At 45.1% G+C, this 21,126-nt stretch overlaps 1 protein-coding gene across 3 annotated transcripts in view; it reads right to left on the bottom strand.

Annotated features, from left to right (window-relative positions):
- The window catches only part of CDCP1 (CUB domain containing protein 1), a 49,656-nt gene that overhangs the window by 12,012 nt on the left and 16,518 nt on the right, over window positions 1-21,126 (bottom strand). For all 3 annotated transcript variants that reach the window (XM_074312512.1, XM_074312513.1, XM_019723716.2), the window contains exons 2-4: window positions 12,851-13,057; window positions 7,513-7,875; window positions 6,254-6,622 (exon numbers count right to left, since the gene is read on the bottom strand). In XM_074312512.1, the coding sequence (XP_074168613.1) occupies window positions 6,254-6,622; window positions 7,513-7,875; window positions 12,851-13,057 (939 nt within the window). The remainder of the gene's footprint in view (window positions 1-6,253; window positions 6,623-7,512; window positions 7,876-12,850; window positions 13,058-21,126) is intronic.

Raw genomic sequence — 21,126 nt, 5'->3', positions numbered from 1 at the left:
CCTACTTAAAAGTAGAGTGAATGCAAAATTTTACTCAGCTTTTACTTTATTATTTATATAGTTTTACTTATTTTACTATCTATATGCACAGGCACTCATCTTTTAATATATTCATTAATCGCACTGGTTGCCTAGTAGTCAACCTAGTGAGATTGATAATCACTTATGTAAATACTTTTCTACTATGACTAGTAATTAAGAACAGTGTGGTACTAGAAGACTCACAGACAGGATGAAAACAAAACCTTTAATGGATGTCTTAGTCAGGACTTTTTGGTCGTGGAGCGCAGAAAACCATTTCAAGCCAGCATGGGCCGAGGGGGAATTTGCAATTGAAGCCCTGGACGTTAGGGCCTGTGGTGGGGCTTCGGGCGGGGGACAGGAGCTAAGGCTCACTCACAATTCCCTCCCTCCGCCTTCTATTCCTTGTGTCTGCTGCTCTTGGCTCCTTGGCTGCCTTCACAAGCCCGGAACCAACTTCACAGCACCCCTCACCTCGCTCTGGCTCCCCACACTGCCCACTCCACAATAGCTCCAGGGAATGCCTACCTTCCAGTCTTTGCAAGGGGTAGAGAAGGGTGAGGTCGCAGCATTGACAGTAGCTGAGGGCAGAGGTGAGGTAGGGGATGGAAGTAATTACAGCTCATTGCCCTTGCTGGGGAAACAGACCCCAGGACACAAGCCGCAGACATCGAGCAGGGAACACAGTGAGAAGAACCAATACTAAAGGTGCATCAGATGAACTTACACCTCAACCCAGGGACCAGTGGGAGCCTGCAGAGAAAGACAACTCTGCAGAGCCTTCCTCATCTGCTGTCATTTGTGAGAGGAAAAGGCTGGGGAACATACCTTCCTGAGGAGAAAGGGCCTCATTAGGGAGTGTGCACTCTAAACTGGCTCAAGGATATAGTTATATAAAGGTTGTTTTGGTAAAGTTTTTATTAAAGGATCATAAGTGTATGCATGTATACACACATAAACACACACACATACATAAACATATGATATACTATGTATATGTATGTACACATATACACACACACACTTGGAATTTACTACATATGTAGGATGAGTTCAGCATTGGTGTTAGGTTAGGGAGAAAATGCTGAAATGTTTGTCTTTTGCCTAAGCCATGGAGGGAGGGCTCTGTACCAATCAAAATGACAATGACAGTCATTTTTCTGTTCAGTAGGCTATCTCAAAAGTTCCACATTTATGTTTTTACTCTAATATTAAGTACCCAAGTCAGACATTTTCTCAATTAAATAGTCCCCTTTATTTCTACAGGGCTTTGAAATGTACAGATCTCTTTAATATCCATTATCTGGCATAGGTACTAAATACATGCGAGCCAATCAATGAATGAGTTCCATCGACTCCTCAAAACAAACCCATAAGGTCGGCAGAACAGGAATTAACATCGAGTTTCATTATTCCCATTTCACACATGAGAAAACTGAGAGCGACTGAGTTAAACCGTCTTGCTCAGAGTCATACAACTAATGAATGGCACAGCAGGACTCAGCTTAGGTCTTCTGATTCCCATGTCAGTGCACTTAAACTACTATTGCAGATTACAGGGAAGACATTTTTAAAAACTCCATACTTAGGGAGAGATCATATTGCTGCAATTAATTCCCTTGCTTTCACACCAGATAATTGGTGCTTCTAATTATGGCTTATTTGTATATCTCCTCTGTATGATAACCTTTAGACTTAATTTAGTTTTAACTGTGAAATATTTCATGCCCCAAGAAATCCTGTAAAAATGGAACACAGCTATTGATCAAATCCAATGCCTACAAAGCAATACATTCAGTATGAATTAAACCGATTGTCCAGATAGATGAGCATAATACACATATGCCTACTAACCCCCCACATCATTCTCCCGTTTTCCCAGTAGTTATCATCATATTTTCGGTTGACTGAGTTTCTCTGGAGGATGATCTGGCCAGAATGCCTCCTGGAGGAATGCATGACATCAGTATCTTAAGGTCTCTTCTCTTCAGTTGGTCAGATTCCCCCAGAAAAGAACCCACCATACACCAAATGGAGGAAACACATGGGCCACCCATGAAGGAAGTAGATGGGGCCTCAGTAGTCAGTACCTCAACTTTTACTCAAACCTTCTGTGCTCGGCTTACTACCTTCACCTTCAGTGCAACTGGGTGGGATCTTTGGTACAGTAACTGTCTTATCTTTTTCGGAGAAGAAACTTCTATCTTCTGTTGGCTGGGGGAGGGGCAGTCACCTGGCTGCTTAGTGCCAAGAGGATCTGGGGGGGTCTCGTGGCTTCTCCCACTCTTCATCCAACCTTTGCCTGGCTTCACACTGCTCACGTACGGGTGACACACCCACCCACTGAAAAACATGCCAACTGCCATCCTATTCCAAGACGACAGTGACGTTCCTTGACATGCTTTAGAAATGCACATTTGAGATTTGGTGTCTTACGGCAGCAGCTCATCAAATATTTACAGAGGGCCTACTTTTATGACCAACACAAACTCCAGTGCTGATTTACAAGAAATAGGCCTTTCCTTTGGGAAGTTCAAAGTTTACATTTGTTTAAGGGAATACTACTTTTATTATCTCCACTTTACAAACTACGAACCTGAAGCTCAGAAAGGTCAAGTCCAGTTACCTAGTCAGTGGGACCCAAAGCACTCTGACTCCCGAACATACCCTCTGAACCGTTTGATATATCTTCCCTTGATTTTTTTGATGTATAATTTACACATAATAAAACGCACAGATCTAAGTGTTCAGTTGGATGAGTTTTCACAGTGTTATGGATCCACTGTATCTGACACCCAAAGCAGCATCTAGAACATTCCAATTATCCCAGAGAGTTCCTTTGTGCCCCTTTGCGGTCAATTCCTCCTGATTTCCAGTCATGTCCCCAAAGGCAGCCACTTTCGGATTTCTATCACTGCAGATTTTGTCTCTTTTGGAACTTCCTACAAAATGGTATCGTACAGTATGTACTCTTGCGGCTCTGCCTTTTTTCACTCAACAAATGTGTTTTAGAGTCCTCCATGTTGCTGTGGATATTAGTCACATTTCCCTTGTCATTGCTGACTAATAGTCTTTTACAACTCTTGGACTAGACGTATGGGGTTGCTTTTCTTGGGTAAACACTGAGGAGTGAAATTTCTGGGACACAGGTAAGTCAGTGTAAGTTTAACTTGTAAGAAACTGCCAGCTGGTTCTCCTAAGTGGCGTCACCACCGTACACTCCCACCAGCTGTATATTCAGGTCAAACGCTCCACACACTCATCCTCATTTGGTGTCACCATCCATTCTAGTGGGTGTGAAATGGCACTGTGGTTTTATATCTTATATTTGCTTCATAAGTTCCTGTATCAGGTGCACAGAAACGAGACACCAGCAGCTGAGCCCAAACGGAGCGCAATTTTTTGAGAAAAAACATTCTGATTCTGGGGCAAGACAGACGTCCCACTGCGGGGAGTGTTACTAACCCTGGATCTCAGTGCTAACTCTCCCACTTTCTAGTTTGCGTATGCATTTCATTCATTAGTCATTTGACATGCCCTCTTTCCACAGATTCTGGTTGGATCTCAAAATAACTCAAGGGGCAGGGACAGACACAGCAAATTTACGTGCTGCCTAAGGAATGTTTCATGGGCAGCTTCAGCAGGCAGAACAGGATGGAAATGTGCAGCCTTGCCTCCCAGAGATGAAGTGTTTTAAATGTAAATGTCACCTGTTAACATTTATAAGTCTATGGAAAGACAAGACAGATTTTTACTGTATCTTCTATGTGCCTTGAGAAGTAGCCTTGTCCCTCCTCAAGGAGGGGAGGGGGTTGTGTGGCTGTCACTTGACAGATCAAAGAGACCACAGAGAGGTTCAATTAACTGCTCAAGGCTACTTAGCTAATAGAGGGTCAGATCTATGATTTGGACCCAGTTTCCTGCCATAAAAGAACGGTATATTCTTTCTACAAGCTGCAGAGGTTTTCTTCATGTAAAAATCATTCAAGCCTGAGGTTTAAAACAGTTCCCGACACAAAAAAGACAACCTCTCACCATTTGATACGTATTGACACTGGAACCTTTGAAGGGATTAGGTTATTGACTGAAGTTTCATAAAGGCCCCTAATCATTTCTGTGGAACCTACAGAGATTTCTTACTTTAAAATGAAAATGGGCTCCTTGGGAATAAGTCAGAGGCCATAATATGTGTCAACGCCGCCAGGATAAATTCCAGACTCCCGGGGCCTGAGGTAGAGTGCTTCCTACCTGCCAGGCACTGAGCTGCCTCATTTCAGCCTCACAACACCCCCTACGAGGGCAGGCCTATCATCTCTATTTTAAGAGGAGGAATTGAGTCACACAGAGGTTACGAGACGTGCCCATGGCCACACAGTAAGTCGAGGAACCGGGTTCAACTCCACACATGCCAAACCCAGAAGACGTGGCCTTAACCACTGGGCTACGCTGCCTGCAAAACAAGCTGCCCACACATTTTCAGCAAGCGAAGGATTGTTCAGAATGGATCAGACAAATGCGTGGGTGCCCAGGACTGGCTGCCTTGGGCAACCCCTTGAAATTTAGGGTCCACGTTAGGCTTCAGAGGATCCAGTTGGCGCTGTCTAGAAATTGGAGCTCTTAATGAGTCCAGGCCAACCGAATTTTATCCCCAGAGCCCAGAGATAATTCTGCTGGCCCAGTCCATGGACTCCTCTAGAAAAACGTAAACCCTGCCTCACGCAAAGGTCTTGACACGGTCACACACCTCCACAATGCAGGTAGTCACGCTTTATTTACCTCAAAACTGAAGCCATACCCTTCTTGACGCTGGTGACAGCATGATGACAATTTGCTTAGTCTTAGACATCAGCCCAGCTGATGTTACAGGAAACAACCAGCAGCATTTCCCACTGACTGAGATAAATAAGGACTCGGTCTTCTGAAACTCACACCCACCCCATTCCAAATCCTTTCATGGCTGTTTCAGCATTCTGATTATAAAAAGGTGACAGTGGAATCATAAAATGTGTCAATACACACACACAAATATATACGCAATGTTATACCTTCTACATACTTATTGTGAATTCAAAGGAATCTCGGGTCAAGATATGGGTGGAGCTGCAGCTTCCCGGGCAGCCATGCCCCAAGTGGGCGGCAAGGGGATTCCCAAGACAGTGCCGGTGGGCAACCCCTTGAGTGGATCCCACATGGTCACTTTTCAGACGTTTCTCAGCCCTACAAAAATAAACAGCATGCCACTCCACACTCCCATTTGATTTTTCTGCCTGGCTCTGCCTACTTCCTGGACGGAGACAAGAAAAACAAGGCTGAGAATCAGCCCTCTGGATAGAACCCATCCTCAGCACGTGTCAGAAGTGTCCTGACCACGTGTCACCACTTGCACCTTCGTGAATTCCACAGATGAGTGCCAGGAATAACCAGCCTGAGCTCACCTTGTATGTTATCTCACAATCCATGCCATTCCCCTCAGTGCCAGGACGCAGGTTAGGCAAGTGAGGCGCCCAGGAAGCAAAGTTTAAGGAGGGGCTTGCTCTCAGGGGCTGACCTGTACTGACGCCTCCGTAAGAGTGAGCACTTCAAAGTGGGTGTCCTGGGCATGTTGCCTTACCCTAGTCCTGGCCCTGGCTCCCCTTCTCTAGGTTCATGATGTCTTAGTCATTGTGTGTGGAATGTTCCGGAACCTCATTCTCATCAACCTACCTGGGGTTCAGTATGGTCCACAGCACAGGCTCTGGATTCTGAGCTTGCTCTGCTCCTGACAAGCTGTGTGATATTAGGCTAGTTCCATAACTTCTCTGAACCCTCTGGTTCCTCATGAGTAAATGATAACAATTTCTGCCGCCCTTAGTGTGTGCCCAGGTAGGGGGTGCTCAGCCAGTAAAACAATGTTGGCTATTGTTATTGCTGACGACGTGGTGACATCCCAGCTCACAGTGTAGGGTCAAGACATGCTGTCTAAAAGGCAACTTTCCAGCACCTTCATTAGCACCCTGAGCACAAGTTCATGTTTGCTTCTTATTGTGTTGAGATGGAATGGCATGCCAGGTGTTCACCAATGAGCCTGTCTCACTGCCTAGCAACACACTTCCTGCAACTCTTACAGGGTCCAGAGTCCAATGGTCTAGAAGCCACAGGTGAGAAACAGGAAGGGAACCTCATTCCAAGCAGACTACCCAGGAAGGAAAGAAGATGCTAGAAGAGGAGGGGAAAGGAAAGTGGGCTCACTTACAGCTTTCATTTTGTGGATGTTGAACCAAAACTTGAAACTTCAGCCGGAGGATCCCTGGATTTTGGACATCTTGGTCACAGCCCTGCAGGGAGAGGTTGAAGTTCCCGGCCATGTTCCCGGGCTGCTTGTCCGCCAGCTTGAACACCTCGGGGTTGGTGGTGGAGCCCGGGATGTAGTACTCTACCCGCTCCTCCTTCTTCTCGCAGTTGGAGACGTTGAAGTGGAGGAAGGAGACGCTTGCCCGCAGGTGTGGGGGAATGACAAACTGCCATGTCATGAGCTCGTCCTCAGGGAAGCCATCCGGGTAGTTGGCAGACATCAGGGTTGCTGAGCCTTCACCCTCAAACACAGATTCAATGATGCATAGTCCTATTGGGAGTGGAAATCAAACACGGCAATTAGATCCTGCCTTTGCTGTCCACAGCTGAGGGGCAGGGGGGCGAGGAGAGGGGAAGGCGGTTCTCGGGTCCTGAGCTGAATGCGCTATGAGGAGACATCAGCAGTGGGTGAGTCAAGGTTTCATAACTGAGTCAGTGGGGGAGAAAGCCCTAATCGGTAGGGTCTGCCCACTTCGTTGGTGTAAATACTCCCAACCATAGCTGATATTTCAAGCTACCAACGTGAGCTGACTGAACGTGGAGTTGGGAGGAGTGGCAAAGCAGCTCATCATCATATAGTATTTCCATCTCCAGGTACAATCGGCATAAATGACCTCAAGAGCACAGAAAACAGGAAAATGTCGCGAAAGAATTAGGTGATGAGTTTTTAGTATTTATTACCGTTTTTTCTAAACTCATTTACTTACTTGTCAGTTCATGAAATTTTATTTTTAGGAATGGCTCTGTTTACCACGAGCGCACAAAATTCCTGCATATTTAAACATCAGCCCTCGTGAGCCCGTGTGGGCCAGCTCTCATACACCACTGACACAATTAGAGAAAACATGCAAGAGATAGAAGACAGGACAAAGAAATTAGAAATGGAGCGATCACAATAGGTCTGCAGAACCAACCCCATCTCATTTCTTGCAAACAAACCTCCCATGTGCAAAGGACAAAGAAAAGAGAGTGGCCACCGGGTTAATAGAGACGGATGAGTCCAGACCCAGCGTGGCCTGAAGAGCTTCAAGAGCGGGAGCTTCTTTGTATGATTCGGGTTGAATCATACAAAACTGCTGACACTTGACCCTCACTGACCTAGAACACGGGTGATTCTGAATGTTTCAGCCTCAGCAGAGGGGGGAGGGAGTACATGCTCACGTTTTATGGACGACCGGTTTGCGATGCTGAAGCCGGAGACGTTTCTGTCATGGAACCACGGCAGGTGCAAGGCCATTTTCACGCGCTCCTGCATCTTGATCCGGGACACGGTGCCATTGCTGCAGAAGGTTCCGATTTTGACCATGGCGGCATTGGTGCGGCCGCTGATGGAGTGAGTGACTCCATCCGGGCAGCTCTCCCCGGGCCCGATCTGCCTCAGGCGAGGCATGGAAAACTGCAGCTCCAGACCGATGCTCTTGTGAGCTTGGATGTCCCAGATGAAAGTTCTGTTGAGGGTGGGCAGTGCTGACGTTGGGGGCTGCAGCTGGACCTCCCCAAAAGGACATCGGCCTGACATGCAGTCTGAAACACAGTCATAAAACAGTCTTTGTCACAAACACTACCAGGCCACTCACTGCTCTGCCTCACCCCTGTACTAGACCCTTTGGGAGCTCCACTAGGTGGGCGCACCCGTCTCCAGGTTGCTTGAGTGTTGGTGGCCAGTGGCACACAGATGCACCCTGCTCTGGGCAAGTGCCTTGGCTGGTGAGGGGAGGGGGTGCCACAAAAGCCCAAGTGGTTTCGCTGCCCTCTCTCTCCCATCCCAACAACAGCAGCAGCCCACAGCCAATCACTGCCTATCGCAGACGTGAAAAAGCCTGACCTCCTGGCTTCAAGTGACACAACCTCGGGAGGCCACTCATCAGCCTGAGGCTACACTTCAGCTAAAAATGACATCTTTGCTTACTTCTTCCCTTGCTCTCTCCTGCTTTTCTCACGTCTTCATAGGCTGCTTCCAAGGGTACTCTCTTGACAAATGACTTGAACACAAATCTGCCTTCAGTCTCTGCTTCCAGGGATCCAGACCCAAGACACTCCCTAACTGCTGTGTTTTCCAGATTAAGTGGAGTCCAGTTGGTGGGCCCCTGCCCAGGCCTTCCTGGACGTCAGGGTCGCCCTCTGCAAGGGAGCCTGTGCTCTGAGATACCCTATTTCTTCTATTCTGAGAAAGTTCCGGTTTCACAACTTTTAGGGCGCAGCGCCAATGTTGAAACTCCACCTTTCAAAACTGGTTTTCTCATCAGCATCCTCATCAACACACTGAGACACTCAGAATGTCCAAGCCCCTTAATGACTGGGACCTGGAGACACAGTGACCTTCCTGCCTCGGGGCTTTAATGCTCATATTTTATTACCACGGCAGCGAATTTTTTAAAAGGCTAACACCTAATGACATCCTTCGATGTACTTTGTTCTGAAGGCTTTTAAAACAAAGGGAGAAATGTTGCTGCTGTCGAGGAGGAAAGAAGAGGAAAGCATGTGGAAGAAGTAATAGATAGCAGGCCATGTAACAGTTTAAACTTGTTGTCTTGGGCATGTGAAAAGTGCGGTAGACGCTGGCCACTGGGATCATGGTCTGTGAATCTCTATTGCTGCCGCCGTGGGGTATTTGAAAGTGCTGCCAACTTGAAATGGAATTATGGGAGAATTTCAGAGCTGTCTAGGACCTCTGAGGTCGTCTACACCAAACCTCTCACTTTTGCAAAGCAGCCCTGGAGTCTGGGGGACGAGCGTGGTGCTTGCAGTACACACTATCTCAAAAGCCCAGCTGTGTCTAGTCATGCCAACCCACTGTGCCAGCTAACCCATAAAACAGGGTTAGCTAATAAGAGACAAGGGTGGCTTGGATTAGATTTTGTGCATCAGTAAAGATAGTACCTACTATTTTAGGAGCTTATGGAAACTTGTTTATATCAAGCCACCTCTTTCCTTCAAAAGCTGGCCTCGTAACTTGCCACCTACACCTCCAAGGTGCCCAGGGCCATGTGGAGTGGCTCCTGCTGGGTTCTGTGCTCTTGTGGGATCACTTCACCCCTTAAGGCAGTGGTTCTCAGCCCTGGTTCCACTCTAGACTCACCTGGAAGACATTTAGAAAATACACAAGCCTGGGCCACCTGAGATATTTTGATTTATTTCATACCAAGATCTTGGAGTCATAAAGCTCCATCGCCCAGCCAGTCACGGCTCTACCATCAGTCACGTGAGAGTCAGGTTGTAAAAGCACTTTTTAATTTGTTGCTAAGAGCTTTGGTTTTGAGGATGGGCACAGGGAAGAATAGTCACAATGATTGGCATGCCTCCAAGTCTCCTGTCCCCCTGTGCCAAAATGTTAAATAACTAAAATGATTCCCACGCAGAGGATGGAGAAGGGTCCTTCTGGAAGTGATTCACAACTCACACGGCCCCAGCAGACTTCTACTTTCAGTAACTTTAATAGGACTATTCAAGGAAGGATGAGAACAGAGGTGTCAAACTTTGTCCGAGACTTTTCACAATGCTCATTCAGGGAAGGTTTGAAAAATGAGGGGCAGCTAGAACACTGGACTGGATTTCAGTGTCTGGAGTTATTATTTTAGAAATTAATATCTTCATAAATTTAGAAATCAGTATCTTCATAAATATTTTCAAAAATTGTGAGCATATGTCTTTACTATATGGTAAATTTTGTGTTGCATCCTAGGATTGACAGACTGATGCATTCTAACACTTGACTTGTGAGATGAGCTGTATTACCCTTTTCCTTTTCCAAGATGGCAGTCTCTTTATTGGTTTAACTGATTATAATAAAGTAATTCATGCTTGTAAAAAACAACAAAAAACAAACACACAGTATGGAAGAACAGGAAGAGGAAAATGAATGTCACCTGTTCCCCTCCCCCAACCACTATAGAAATAATGCAAGGTCAGCATTTTGGTGTTTATCCCTCCAGACTCTGGGCTCTGTATGACTATGTGTACCTGTGTTTGTATTCAATAAAGTGGGACTGAACTGGTCTCTTACTACAAGCTGCATTGTTTTCAATGAAACAAGATTATTTGGGGCACCTTTCCATGTCAGATACACAGATCTCCTTCATTCTTTTAATAGCAACACACCTTCCATTGAATTCTTAAGTATATCAATATTCTCCTCGGCTCTGGAAAAGCTTCACTGAGATTTTAACTGTAATTGACTTAAACTGATAAATTAATTTGTGGGAGAATTGACATTTAAAAAGTACTGAGAGCTTCATCAAGGAACATAGTACATTTCTCCATTTATTTACATCTTTTGTCTTTCAGTAAAATTTTATATTTTGCTTCATATACATTCGATGTATTTATTCAGATGTTCCCTAAATATTTAATGAGAACTTCTGAATAATGGTGACCGATAGTATGCAGAGTGGGAATACTTGTTGTTCCCTGTGTTATTCTCAGTGCTTCTCTCACTGTTGTATGATATTTACTATCAGTTTTTGATAGATATACTTTATTGGATGACATCCTTCTATTCTGGTTTACTGTTTTATTAAAAAGATGTAATGTCATCTAAGATGACCATATGTAGTTTTTCCTCTCACCTAATAATGCAAAGCATGACATTAACCAATTTGTTAATGGTGAACTACCCTTACAGTCTTCCAGGGAACCCTCTCTGCTCTGGTTGCGTTATACTTTTAATGCGTTTTGTGGATGTGAGATATTTTATTTAGGAGTTTTTTGGATGTAAAATCATAAGAGATTGTGGGTTGTTGTTTTTTAATGCTTTGGCAGATTTGGACATCAGAGTTGTAAGAGGCTTATACTACTGAGCTGTGAACCTTCTCTTTCTATGCTCAACATGGGGGTTGGCAAACTACATACAGCTCATGAGGCCAATCCAGCCAAACACTTGTTGTTACCGTAAATAAAGCTCCACTGGAACATTCATTGCTTATTTGTTTACCTGTTATCTATGGCTGATTTCATGCTGTAACAGCACAGCTGAGCAGTAGTGACAGAGACGAGGTGGCCTTTTACAGAAACAGCCTGCCAAAGCTCCTCTAGAGTGGCTTAAATAGCATAGAAATTATCTGCTCCTTGATGGTTGATAGGATCCTCTATGAAACCATCTCTAATTAACCCAAACCCTGCTCTCCTCCATCTTGGACATTTTTTCTAATCTCCTCCCTGGTTATTTATTTATTTAGGTTTCCTACCTTTCTATGAGTCAATCTGGCTCATCAGGTTTTCCCTGAAAATCATCGATGTCATTCAGATTTTTATATTGAATACCATAATGTTATACACAGTCTCTTACAATTTTAGAAATTGCCTTTGTGTATGTCACTAAACCCACATTTATTTCAATGCTATATATTTCTATTTTCTCCTTTATCCCAGGAGATTAGCCAGAGAGTTGTCTATTTGATTGTCTTTATAGAGAACAAGGTCTTGGTTTTAGTTATTAAATGTGGTTTTAAAACTGCTTTTAAGTATTTGAATTTCCATTATTTTTCCCAATTCCTTTTTCCTAAGATTTATTTTATCCTTTTTTCTTTTTCTTTTATTAAAATTTATTGGGGTGACAATGGTTAATAAAATTACATAGGTTTCCAGTGTACAATTCTGTAATACATCATCTATATATCACATTGTGTGTTCACCACCCAGTCAGTTCCCTTTCCATTACCATATATTTGACCCTCTTTACACTCTTGTATTATCCTCCCTCCCCATATTTTATGCTTTTTCTTCCTTCATGATCTATTGCCCAATCCATGTATTTTCAGTTAAAGTCAAATAAATTTTCTGAGAATGGCTTTAATTAGATAACAAATAGTGTTCTCACTGTTATGACTGCAGCTATTAGTTCCTAGTTGGCATGCCTACCTTAAAATGATTGGGAAAGTATACATTTGTTTTTTTTTCTGCCCAATTATAACTTTTTATGTCAATCTCCTATCCCAAGCTCAAGTTCTGAATGCTAATAATACCAAATATCTACAGTTGGTTGAATTCTTAAGTGTCATATATTCCCAATCCATTATTTCATTTCATCCTCATAACAACCCTATTGGTTGGTACAAAGACTCTTATTTTATGGACTAGAAAACTAAGTCACCAAGGAGTTATGTAACTTACACGAAGTCATGTGACCAGGTCACATGATCAGCAGTACGAGCACGTGAAGCCAAACCCAGCGCCCTCAGCCTCCAAAGCTGCTGTTTTTCCCACTTTGCCTTGTGGACCCATTTCCCCACTCTTATCTCCTCAACCTTCCAATCTTTTGTCCTCCAACTCCCTTGACATTTGCTCCGCTTCAGCCAGGTGTTTTTAGCCCATCAGACTGAGCATCACAGACCTGAAGGCCTGCAGTTCTGTTCAGAGATAGTGTGGCTTTGTGGTTACAGGCCAAGACTCTGGAGTCTGAGAACTCAGATTCCAGCCCTGTTGCTACTTGTTAGCATTGGATGCTGGCTTAGCATAGGGAAGAGAGGCAGGGAGGCCAAACAGTCCCTGAGCGCGTACTTACCAACAGTCTTGTGGATCTCAATGACAAAGTGATTCTCTGGATTCTGGCACATAAAGGAAAAGGTCTTTTTTTCTCCAGATTTGATGGACAACATGATTGTAGGTGTTTTAGAAAAGAGGATGTAACAGGGCCTTGCCAGAGTCGAGGTCCCAGGCTTTATGGAGACTGTAAGGCCACTTCCAGGAGGCAGAGCAATCTCAGAAGCTTCTGAAGGGATGAAGAAAAATGGAGGGAGCACAATGAGTCAGGGCTGCAAACCTGCCGTCTTCCTCTCAGGGAGGGTGCCCTCTTTGACAACTTGGTTCCTTGCCCCCCGTCTGATGATGTAAGATGACAGTGCTGCCCCCCCAGTGGGAAAGAATCGGGCCACTGTGGGCTGTGCATGGACACGGGTCTCTTGTTTGGCCTATCAGTTTTGCTAAAAATTAAAACCACTACACCACGTCGTAGATATCCATATTTTCAAATACCCCATCTGTGCCGGACTGGATAGCAATGAGAGAAACTGCCACACCACTTCTCACTGTGAAAGTCCACATACAGAAATTGTCGAGCTGTAGAGGGTCGTGTGTATCTGCAAAGGGCTGCTGTCTCCTGCCCTGGGCACTTCACATGCCCAGTACACCATTCATACATATATACATACATACATACATGTATGTACAGTAGTGGAGGTTAGGAAAATTTTTGCAGAAATTCGATATAAACATACTGTGTCAACAAGCTTGAAAGTTAGAGCAAAATAATGCTCATACCTCAGACTGGGGTTCAGCAAAATAATCTGAACAAACAAGACCAAGCCAGTGAGGTGGGGGTCGGTTATTAAACAGAGATGTGCACCCTGGTCAGGATGGAGCCTCGTTTCATGAACAAGCCCAATCTCCTTCTCATTCCCTTTGCTTTATCAATTTCTAAGTCTTGTCAGACTACAACAGAAGAGCCACCATCCCTTCCCTGACTCGGGTCCCGACTGTGAGTCTCTGGGCGGCTGACAGCCTGGGAGCAGTGGATGAAGGGACGGTCATCTGCAGGTGGGTCCCGTGGAGGGAACCCAGGGGCTCACAGACCCACAGGGCAGCAGGTGGTGCCTCTGTCCCACCGTGTTCTGGAGCAAAGAGAAGGTCAGTACCTGTTACGGTACCTGTACACGGAAGGCGATGGTACCTGTACACAGAAGGCGACGGTACTTGTACACGGAAGATGCTCAGTAAGCATTTGACCAATGAATAGCAACCCAACCCAAAGTTTTTCTTTGTTTTCCAGCTGTGCTTTTCCTCCCTCCTTTTAAAAAAATGTTTTTAGTTAACTTTATTAAGATATAACTTATATACATTAAGAAGGACCCACTCATTTTAAGAGTTCTGACAAATATAGATACAGGTGACCACCCCCACAATCAAGATACGAAAACAAAAAAGTTTCCTGGGCACCCCTCTGTAGTCAACCTTCACTCCGGGTCCCAGAAAACCAGCAATGAGTTATGCCTGCTTTGGACCTTTCTATAAACAGAATCTGGCAGAATATTCTCTTTTGTACCTGGCTTCTTTGCTCAGCATATTGGCGAGATTCCTCTGCATTATTGCATGGATCAGAAGTTTGTTCCTTTTTATTTTGCTGAGTACTGTTCCATTGTCTGGACAGGACACGGTTTATTAATCCATGCACTTGTTGAGTGACATGTGAGTTCCGCCCAGGTGTTGACCAGCCATTGCTTTAATTTTACCAGAAGGTCTAGTCTGCATGAGAGGTGCACAAATTTCTCCTCCCACAGTATAGGAGTGCACCTGTGTTCCCAGAGCCCAGCAGCTGTTTGTGATCAAATGTCTCCATTTTGGCAACCTCTTCTGGTACCTCTCTGCCCCTCACTCACTGTGCCAGCCCTGCCAGCCAGCAGCTCTTTATAGGGTGTGGAAATTGGACCCTCAACCTGCGATAATGAACTGCAAGTGTTTTACCCTGTTTATCAGGTAAGAACTTTACCCTCTTTGGGCCTCTGTTCATTCATTTGTAAAATGAGGGGGTTGGGCTAGAATAACTCTCCGTTCCCTGTCCAGTCAGATTCTGTGATCAGTACTCGGTCAGGTCAGTCGTGTAGTAAGAAGTGACTTTGCAACTGTAAGCATTGACAACTAGTGCCCAGCAGTGACACCTCTCTCGGAGTACCAGAGCATTAGCACAGCTGCTTTTGTGACTTAGTTTTCAACATGGCTTAGGTTTGCATTTTTTGGAACAAAACTTCTTATCTCTCCAAGCTCACCTCTCTTTGCCTTGGTCACTGTATTCGATCACCTTTGCCTTCTTTTTGAACACATCAACCCCTTTCCCACCTCAGGGACTTTGCACGTGCTGGTCCTAATTCCTAAAATGCTCTTTCTCTAGCAAGAGCCGGGTCCTTTTTGTCACTCCATCCTCAGCTCAAAGGTCACCTCTGCAGAGCGGCCTTCCCAAGCCCCAGCCCTGTTATCCTGTACCTTCTTTATGTCCATCCCTGCTCTAGTCCCTGACTCAGAGAACCATGTTACTTGGTCATTTGTTCTTGCTTCCCATGATCAGAACGGAGTTCCTTTCCTACGGGAAGGCAGCAGGAACTTGCCTTTTTCAGTGGCAGCCTCAGGGCCCAGACAGTATGCGGTGCCCACGTGGAGGTGGGAATTACAAGCCTCCCAACAGCTCCATTGAAAACTGTAATCTTCACATCCTTGTCTTTGCTGCATTTCATTTCTTATAAACACACTAACATTCCTACATTGAAGGTTGGGCTAATAAATTTGGGTGGGAACCAGGAACTCTGAGCTTTTAAATTAATAGCCTCAGAGAAAGAAAACACTCCCTGAGGCAGAAATTTATTTACACAAATGCTTCATCTTCAAGCAGTGCAGCCATTCAAATCTTCTGAGATAGGTAGGAAGGTCCAGGGGTTCTTTAAGACACCTGATTAAAAATGAATCTACATCTGTGTTCAGAAACTCAGTTGTCAGATTTATGTCCAAGGTGTGTATGTCAACCCTTGTGTTCTTTTTCTGTCATCATAAACATGTCTTACCCTAGTATTTATAAAAGATTCTTGGAGCACCAGTCTGTATCTTGATCAGTGTGGTGATTATACCTTGGCCACAAATGCCACAATTAATCAAACTATACACTTAAAATTGGTGATGTTTATTACATGTAAGTTATGCCTTAATAAACAAAAAAGAGGAACAAACACCTGTGTTAGAAAGATTGTGTTTCTACACAAAATAGGCACTTAATACATGAAAAAAATCAATCATGGCCATGGTTAAAATATGGCTTCATATTTTCGGGTGGGCCTAGTTTCTCTCAGGGTATGTGCGGTATTTTCAAATATCATTAAATTAGATTTTGAGAAGAGTAAGGCTGATCTCACCAGCATCTCTCCACTCAGTTCTCTCCTGCTTTTGGGCAGGTCAGTCCCCCCAAATAATTCTGGGGATATGACAATGTGTTCTATTATTAATGACAGCCAAAGAAAAATGTATAATCTCTTTAGAAAATTATTTTTTTTCCTTTTAGAATCTTTGAAATCATGTATTCATTCAACAAACATTTTCTGGGTTCATCATATGTTCTCGGGGCCATACTTGGTGCATAAGATTTAATGACAAAAACAGCCAGAGTCCCTGTTCCCAGGGAGTTAATAGTGTAGACTAGAGGATTTCTAGGTGCATGGAGGGCTTTAAAGATGATAAGTACCACATCCCAGTAGGGCCACCATGGGACCTGGGATCTGTATTGGAAACACTTTTTTTGGTCCATGGTATAGCGGTAGGGATCCACTTTTTTTTCTTTTTCTGTATGGAAAGCCAACCGTCCCAATTGTAGTTATTAAATATGCCAATTCTTCCTTCATGAATCACTAATGTGGCCTCTGTTACTTATATTTTTTTTATTTTGGGTCTAAATAATCCTGGATTTTCATCCAAACTCATTTTCCAAAGCAAAAAAGACAAAGCCTTGCAAGGGTTAAATGACTCACTCGGGGTATACTTTTAGTATCTTACCACGCTTCTTTGTTCTGACTTCGAGATCACCAAATGGGCATGTTGTACTGCCCAGCCATAGTGCGTATCTCTCCTTCTGTCCCCCAAACCAGAGGAGCTGGGTGACACAATCTCCACTTGGCTTTCAGCACAAAGTCCAGAGGAAACACAAAGCTAACGACACATGTGCACAAAAGCCAAGTCTTACCCACCTTTGCAGCAGGAGTGGACAACTTATAGGCCGTTTCCTAGAGTCACAGCCAAGGACACATCACCCACAGGACTGTTACCTTCAACTGCCCCCGCCCCATCCTCCATGATAAATACACCAGCTGGAGGGAGTGAGAAGATAAGGATTCGACCATGTACAAACTTGAAATCTGGATTGCCGTCACCCCCAAACGCCCCGCCAATTCTACCATTAACGAGGCACCCATTTCATTGTAATAGAAATAGCAGAGAGATCAATAACTTATAACTCATTTGGGTAAATAATTTATGAACTGTTGGAGTAAATAACATAACTTATCACAAATATATCGAGTTTGAGAACGTCTAGCTTGCACATTTTTCCTCTTCCCCACTCACCACCACTAATCATACCTTGAAATTGGAAATCCCAACACTATGGAATACATCTCGGCCTCCCACCACTGCCACCCCCAGTGTCTGGCACATCTGAGAGCTTGATAAGTGTGCTGCCATTTAAAGAAAGTGGATGGGCATTTTCTTCTTCACCATCTCTTTCTTTTGTCTCCCCAGAAACTTGGTATTTCACTGGTGTCTATTTTGAGAGATCTATTACCCAGGTTCGCAGAAACCCAGACAGAGCTCCATATTCTGGTGTGATTTTGAGGTCTCACCAGCTGAAAGGAATCCCAGCCGACCCTCCCAGTAGCAGCGCTCAGAGCGCTCCAGAAAGCTTGCAGGCACCATACCTGGGCCCATGAGTCACAGCTCTCTTCCCTCTCCTGCTTCCTGACCTCTCCTTATTAGGACACCTTTGCTAGTTTCTGCCTCACCAGAGGATTTTTGGGTGGGAATTTCCAGTTGTTTTAATCACCATTCATTAATCACCATAGCACATATTTCTTCTCCCTGCCATCCTATTTCTTTCTAAGGCAAACGACTGCCAGGAAGGGGATTACACCAAATACACACCAGGGAAGTTATGTGTTCCCAGATTTGTCAAATACAGGTTAAAAGACTAAAAAATGTGATTAAAATTTCTTAGATGGGCCGAACCAGCTGTCTTTAATCTGGGTGTGGTTTCCTGGTGGGCTCGGCTGTCATTCGCTCTCTCTGTCGAATGAAGGTGAACCGAGCAGCTCTCAGCCAGGGACTGGGCACAGCCTGGGCACCAGGAGATGGAGGCATATTAAGCCGAATGGAGTCCTGGAGGAGTGCCTAGGATGTTGAGGGAGACAGACGCAGGAGCAAGCTGTATAATCATGAATCAGCCTGGCTGATCAGTCACTGTCTGAGTGGGAGTCAGATTCCAAAGCAAGCCCACAAGGGGAAAATCACTTTGGGCAGCATAGCCCTGTCCTCTTAGGAAGATGCCACACTGCATGCCAACATTTCGTTCTCGACAATTTCTCCAGCTGTGGCTGGGTTTGGCTCATCCATGGAGCAGATACCTCCCTGCTTCTTGGGTTGGGCACCAGATTCAATATATAAATTGTGGATGTTCCTTTACAGCATGGGATGCTCACACATAGGAGCCTAAGAAAGTGACACCAGCAAAAGGGACTGTGATTCCACCCGCCTTTATTTCCCTGCAGGAGCAACTGAATTCATGTCAGTTGAATGTCCATTGGCCTGTCTGTCCCACCAGACCCCACCTGATAGTCAACAACTTGAAGACGCCAAGGAAGGTCAAGGTTCTCTGAAGACATGGAGGGTCAGCTATTAACACTCTGGGGTTGGTGGTCAAGGAAGGCTTCATGGAGGAGGCATGACTTCAGGTGGGTCTTAGAAAATGAATAAGCGTTTGCCAGCCAGACAGGTGTCAGGAAGGGTAGGTGGAGGGAACAGCAGATGCAAAGACACAGAGGTATGAAGAACATGGCCTCCTTGGAGCCACTCCAGGGAGTTTGTTTTGGCTGCAGGGCAAGGAAAATGTGGGTAGAGGAGGCTGGAGACAGAGGCAGGGCCAGGCTAGGAGGGGGCTTGGTTGTTGGTCATGGAGTTTGGGCTTCACCCAGTGGGACCAGCCTATCTTAACATCTCTGTGTAGTGGTTAACAGTTTGGATTCTAGAATCTGCCTGCCTGGGATCGATTCCTGGCTCTACCACGTACCAGCTGTGTCTCATTGGGCAAATTCGTTAGCTCCTCTGTGCCTCAATTTCCTCAACTGCAAATGGGAATAGTAATGAAATTGTTGTAAGGACTAAATGAGTTAATACCTAGAAAGTGCCTAGAACCGTGCCAGGAGTCAATCAATGTTAGCTGTTATTATTCTTGATATTATGAATGATAGCATATTACAACTACTAACACTAGTGATGGGTACCATTGAAAGGAAACAACTATAGCAGCAGCGTGGCTCTCAGTCTAAAGCCCGGGGTCCTGGCTGGCTGGGCTGGGAGGATGTGGGGCAGGTAAGGCACCTAGGGGCAAACTGTAAGGCGGCACTCACTCTCTGGGTTGTGCAAGTTTGGGTGCATCCTTCAATTCTCCACGCCTTCCCAGCCCTGCCCTGACCCTTCTGCATGTACTGACTTGGGTGACTCCAGCACCTCTTTGAGGCTCAGAGAAATGAACTCACTTCTCATTCGCTAAGTTCAAGAGGCAGCTGGGACATTCTGGTGTGACCTCAGCACCCCTGCCCTCTCCAGTTCCCCAGGATACCACACTGAGCTGCCCTCACGGCAGCTGCCAAGGCTTGTCAAGTCAACCAGCAGAAGGGGAGGCAGTGCTTCCACTCTTACGAAGTACATGGAGTTGCTGGCTGACAACAGGGGCTGGGCAGCACCCCCAACATCACCCATTTAATGGGACCTGTTTTGGGGAGGGAGGTGCCAGACTGTTACACCACCAAACTCTGGGTCTTACCAATCCAGTGGACCTGGGGCAACGAGGCTTGCAGGCAGTGGAGGGACAATTGATTTAGCCACCTTAACTCCACTTGGCATTGACTTGGCCCGGTCTGTTCACAGACTGGTAAATGGAAGTGAACGTCTCACCAATGGCAAGAGGTCTATCTATCTGCCTACCTGGAAATAGTTCATGTTCCACATCCCCATGAAGGAGAACCACAACACAAATTGCTGTTTCAGGAACTCATTGGTCTCTCTAGGATGAGAAACCTTTGGAACCTAGACACCAGGCCTGCCTAAATAATAACTGCAATGAATATTCAGTGAGTGGTTTGTAGGTGCAGGCTCTGTGCTTACATTTGCTATGTATTTACAAATCCCCATGACCATCCAGGAAAGTAGGTTCTCATATTCATCCCCATCTGACAGATGAAGACACTGAGGCTCAGCAAGCCTAAGTAGCTTGTCCAGGCATAAATGATTAGTAAGAGGCAGGGCCAGGTTTTGTGCCCAAGTCGTCTGACTCTGGAGCCCAGCACATCATAAATGACTATTCAGCAGAGAACTGGCCCTGCCCAAGGAATTCCACACACAGCCAGGAATGTTTTAAAAATGGTTTGTTTTCACCAACAAAGTCAATCAAGATGGAATAAAACATTTCCCAGAGGCTGGCTCTCCAAGGGTTCTCCACAGGATCTCAAAAGGGACAGATATGTGTTCGAAATGGTGAAACGGGCACACTGCATTAATACAAATCCTTCTCCATTTCAAAATAATTTGAAAGCGTCGTTTGAATTCCCTGGAATTCAAACTGTTTGGGGTGTGGTTCTTCTGTTGTGCATTTTTGGGGCAGCGCCTCAGTGCAGCGACCTGAGACATGTTTAGCTGCTGATGGCTCTGCAGCTTCGTGAGGCTTTGCCTAGGGGATGTGGGCATGAGAGGCATGTGGCCGGGTTGGTGGCAAAAGAAAAGCAGCCATGATTCCTGAACGAAGCTCTGGGTGGAAAGGGCTAGTGCCCGGTCTTAGCAGAAAAACATCCTGCAGAAGTTCCAGCCCACGCAGTTCACTTCTCCAGGCCACTGTCAGTGAGACTCATGGGCGACATCAACCTAAGTTTAAGAGAATTCCCCAAATCCCCGTCTATCCAATTTCCTTCTCTTTTAGTTGGGGTGAGAGACCCACAGCTCCCTTTAAAATAGTTTACTATTTCCATAGCTCTTAGAACAATCATA

Source organism: Rhinolophus sinicus, linkage group LG10 (assembly GCF_036562045.2).
Source record: "Rhinolophus sinicus isolate RSC01 linkage group LG10, ASM3656204v1, whole genome shotgun sequence".
In the NCBI taxonomy this organism is placed as follows: Eukaryota; Metazoa; Chordata; class Mammalia; order Chiroptera; family Rhinolophidae; genus Rhinolophus; species Rhinolophus sinicus.
This window is presented reverse-complemented; position numbering and strand designations above follow the sequence as displayed.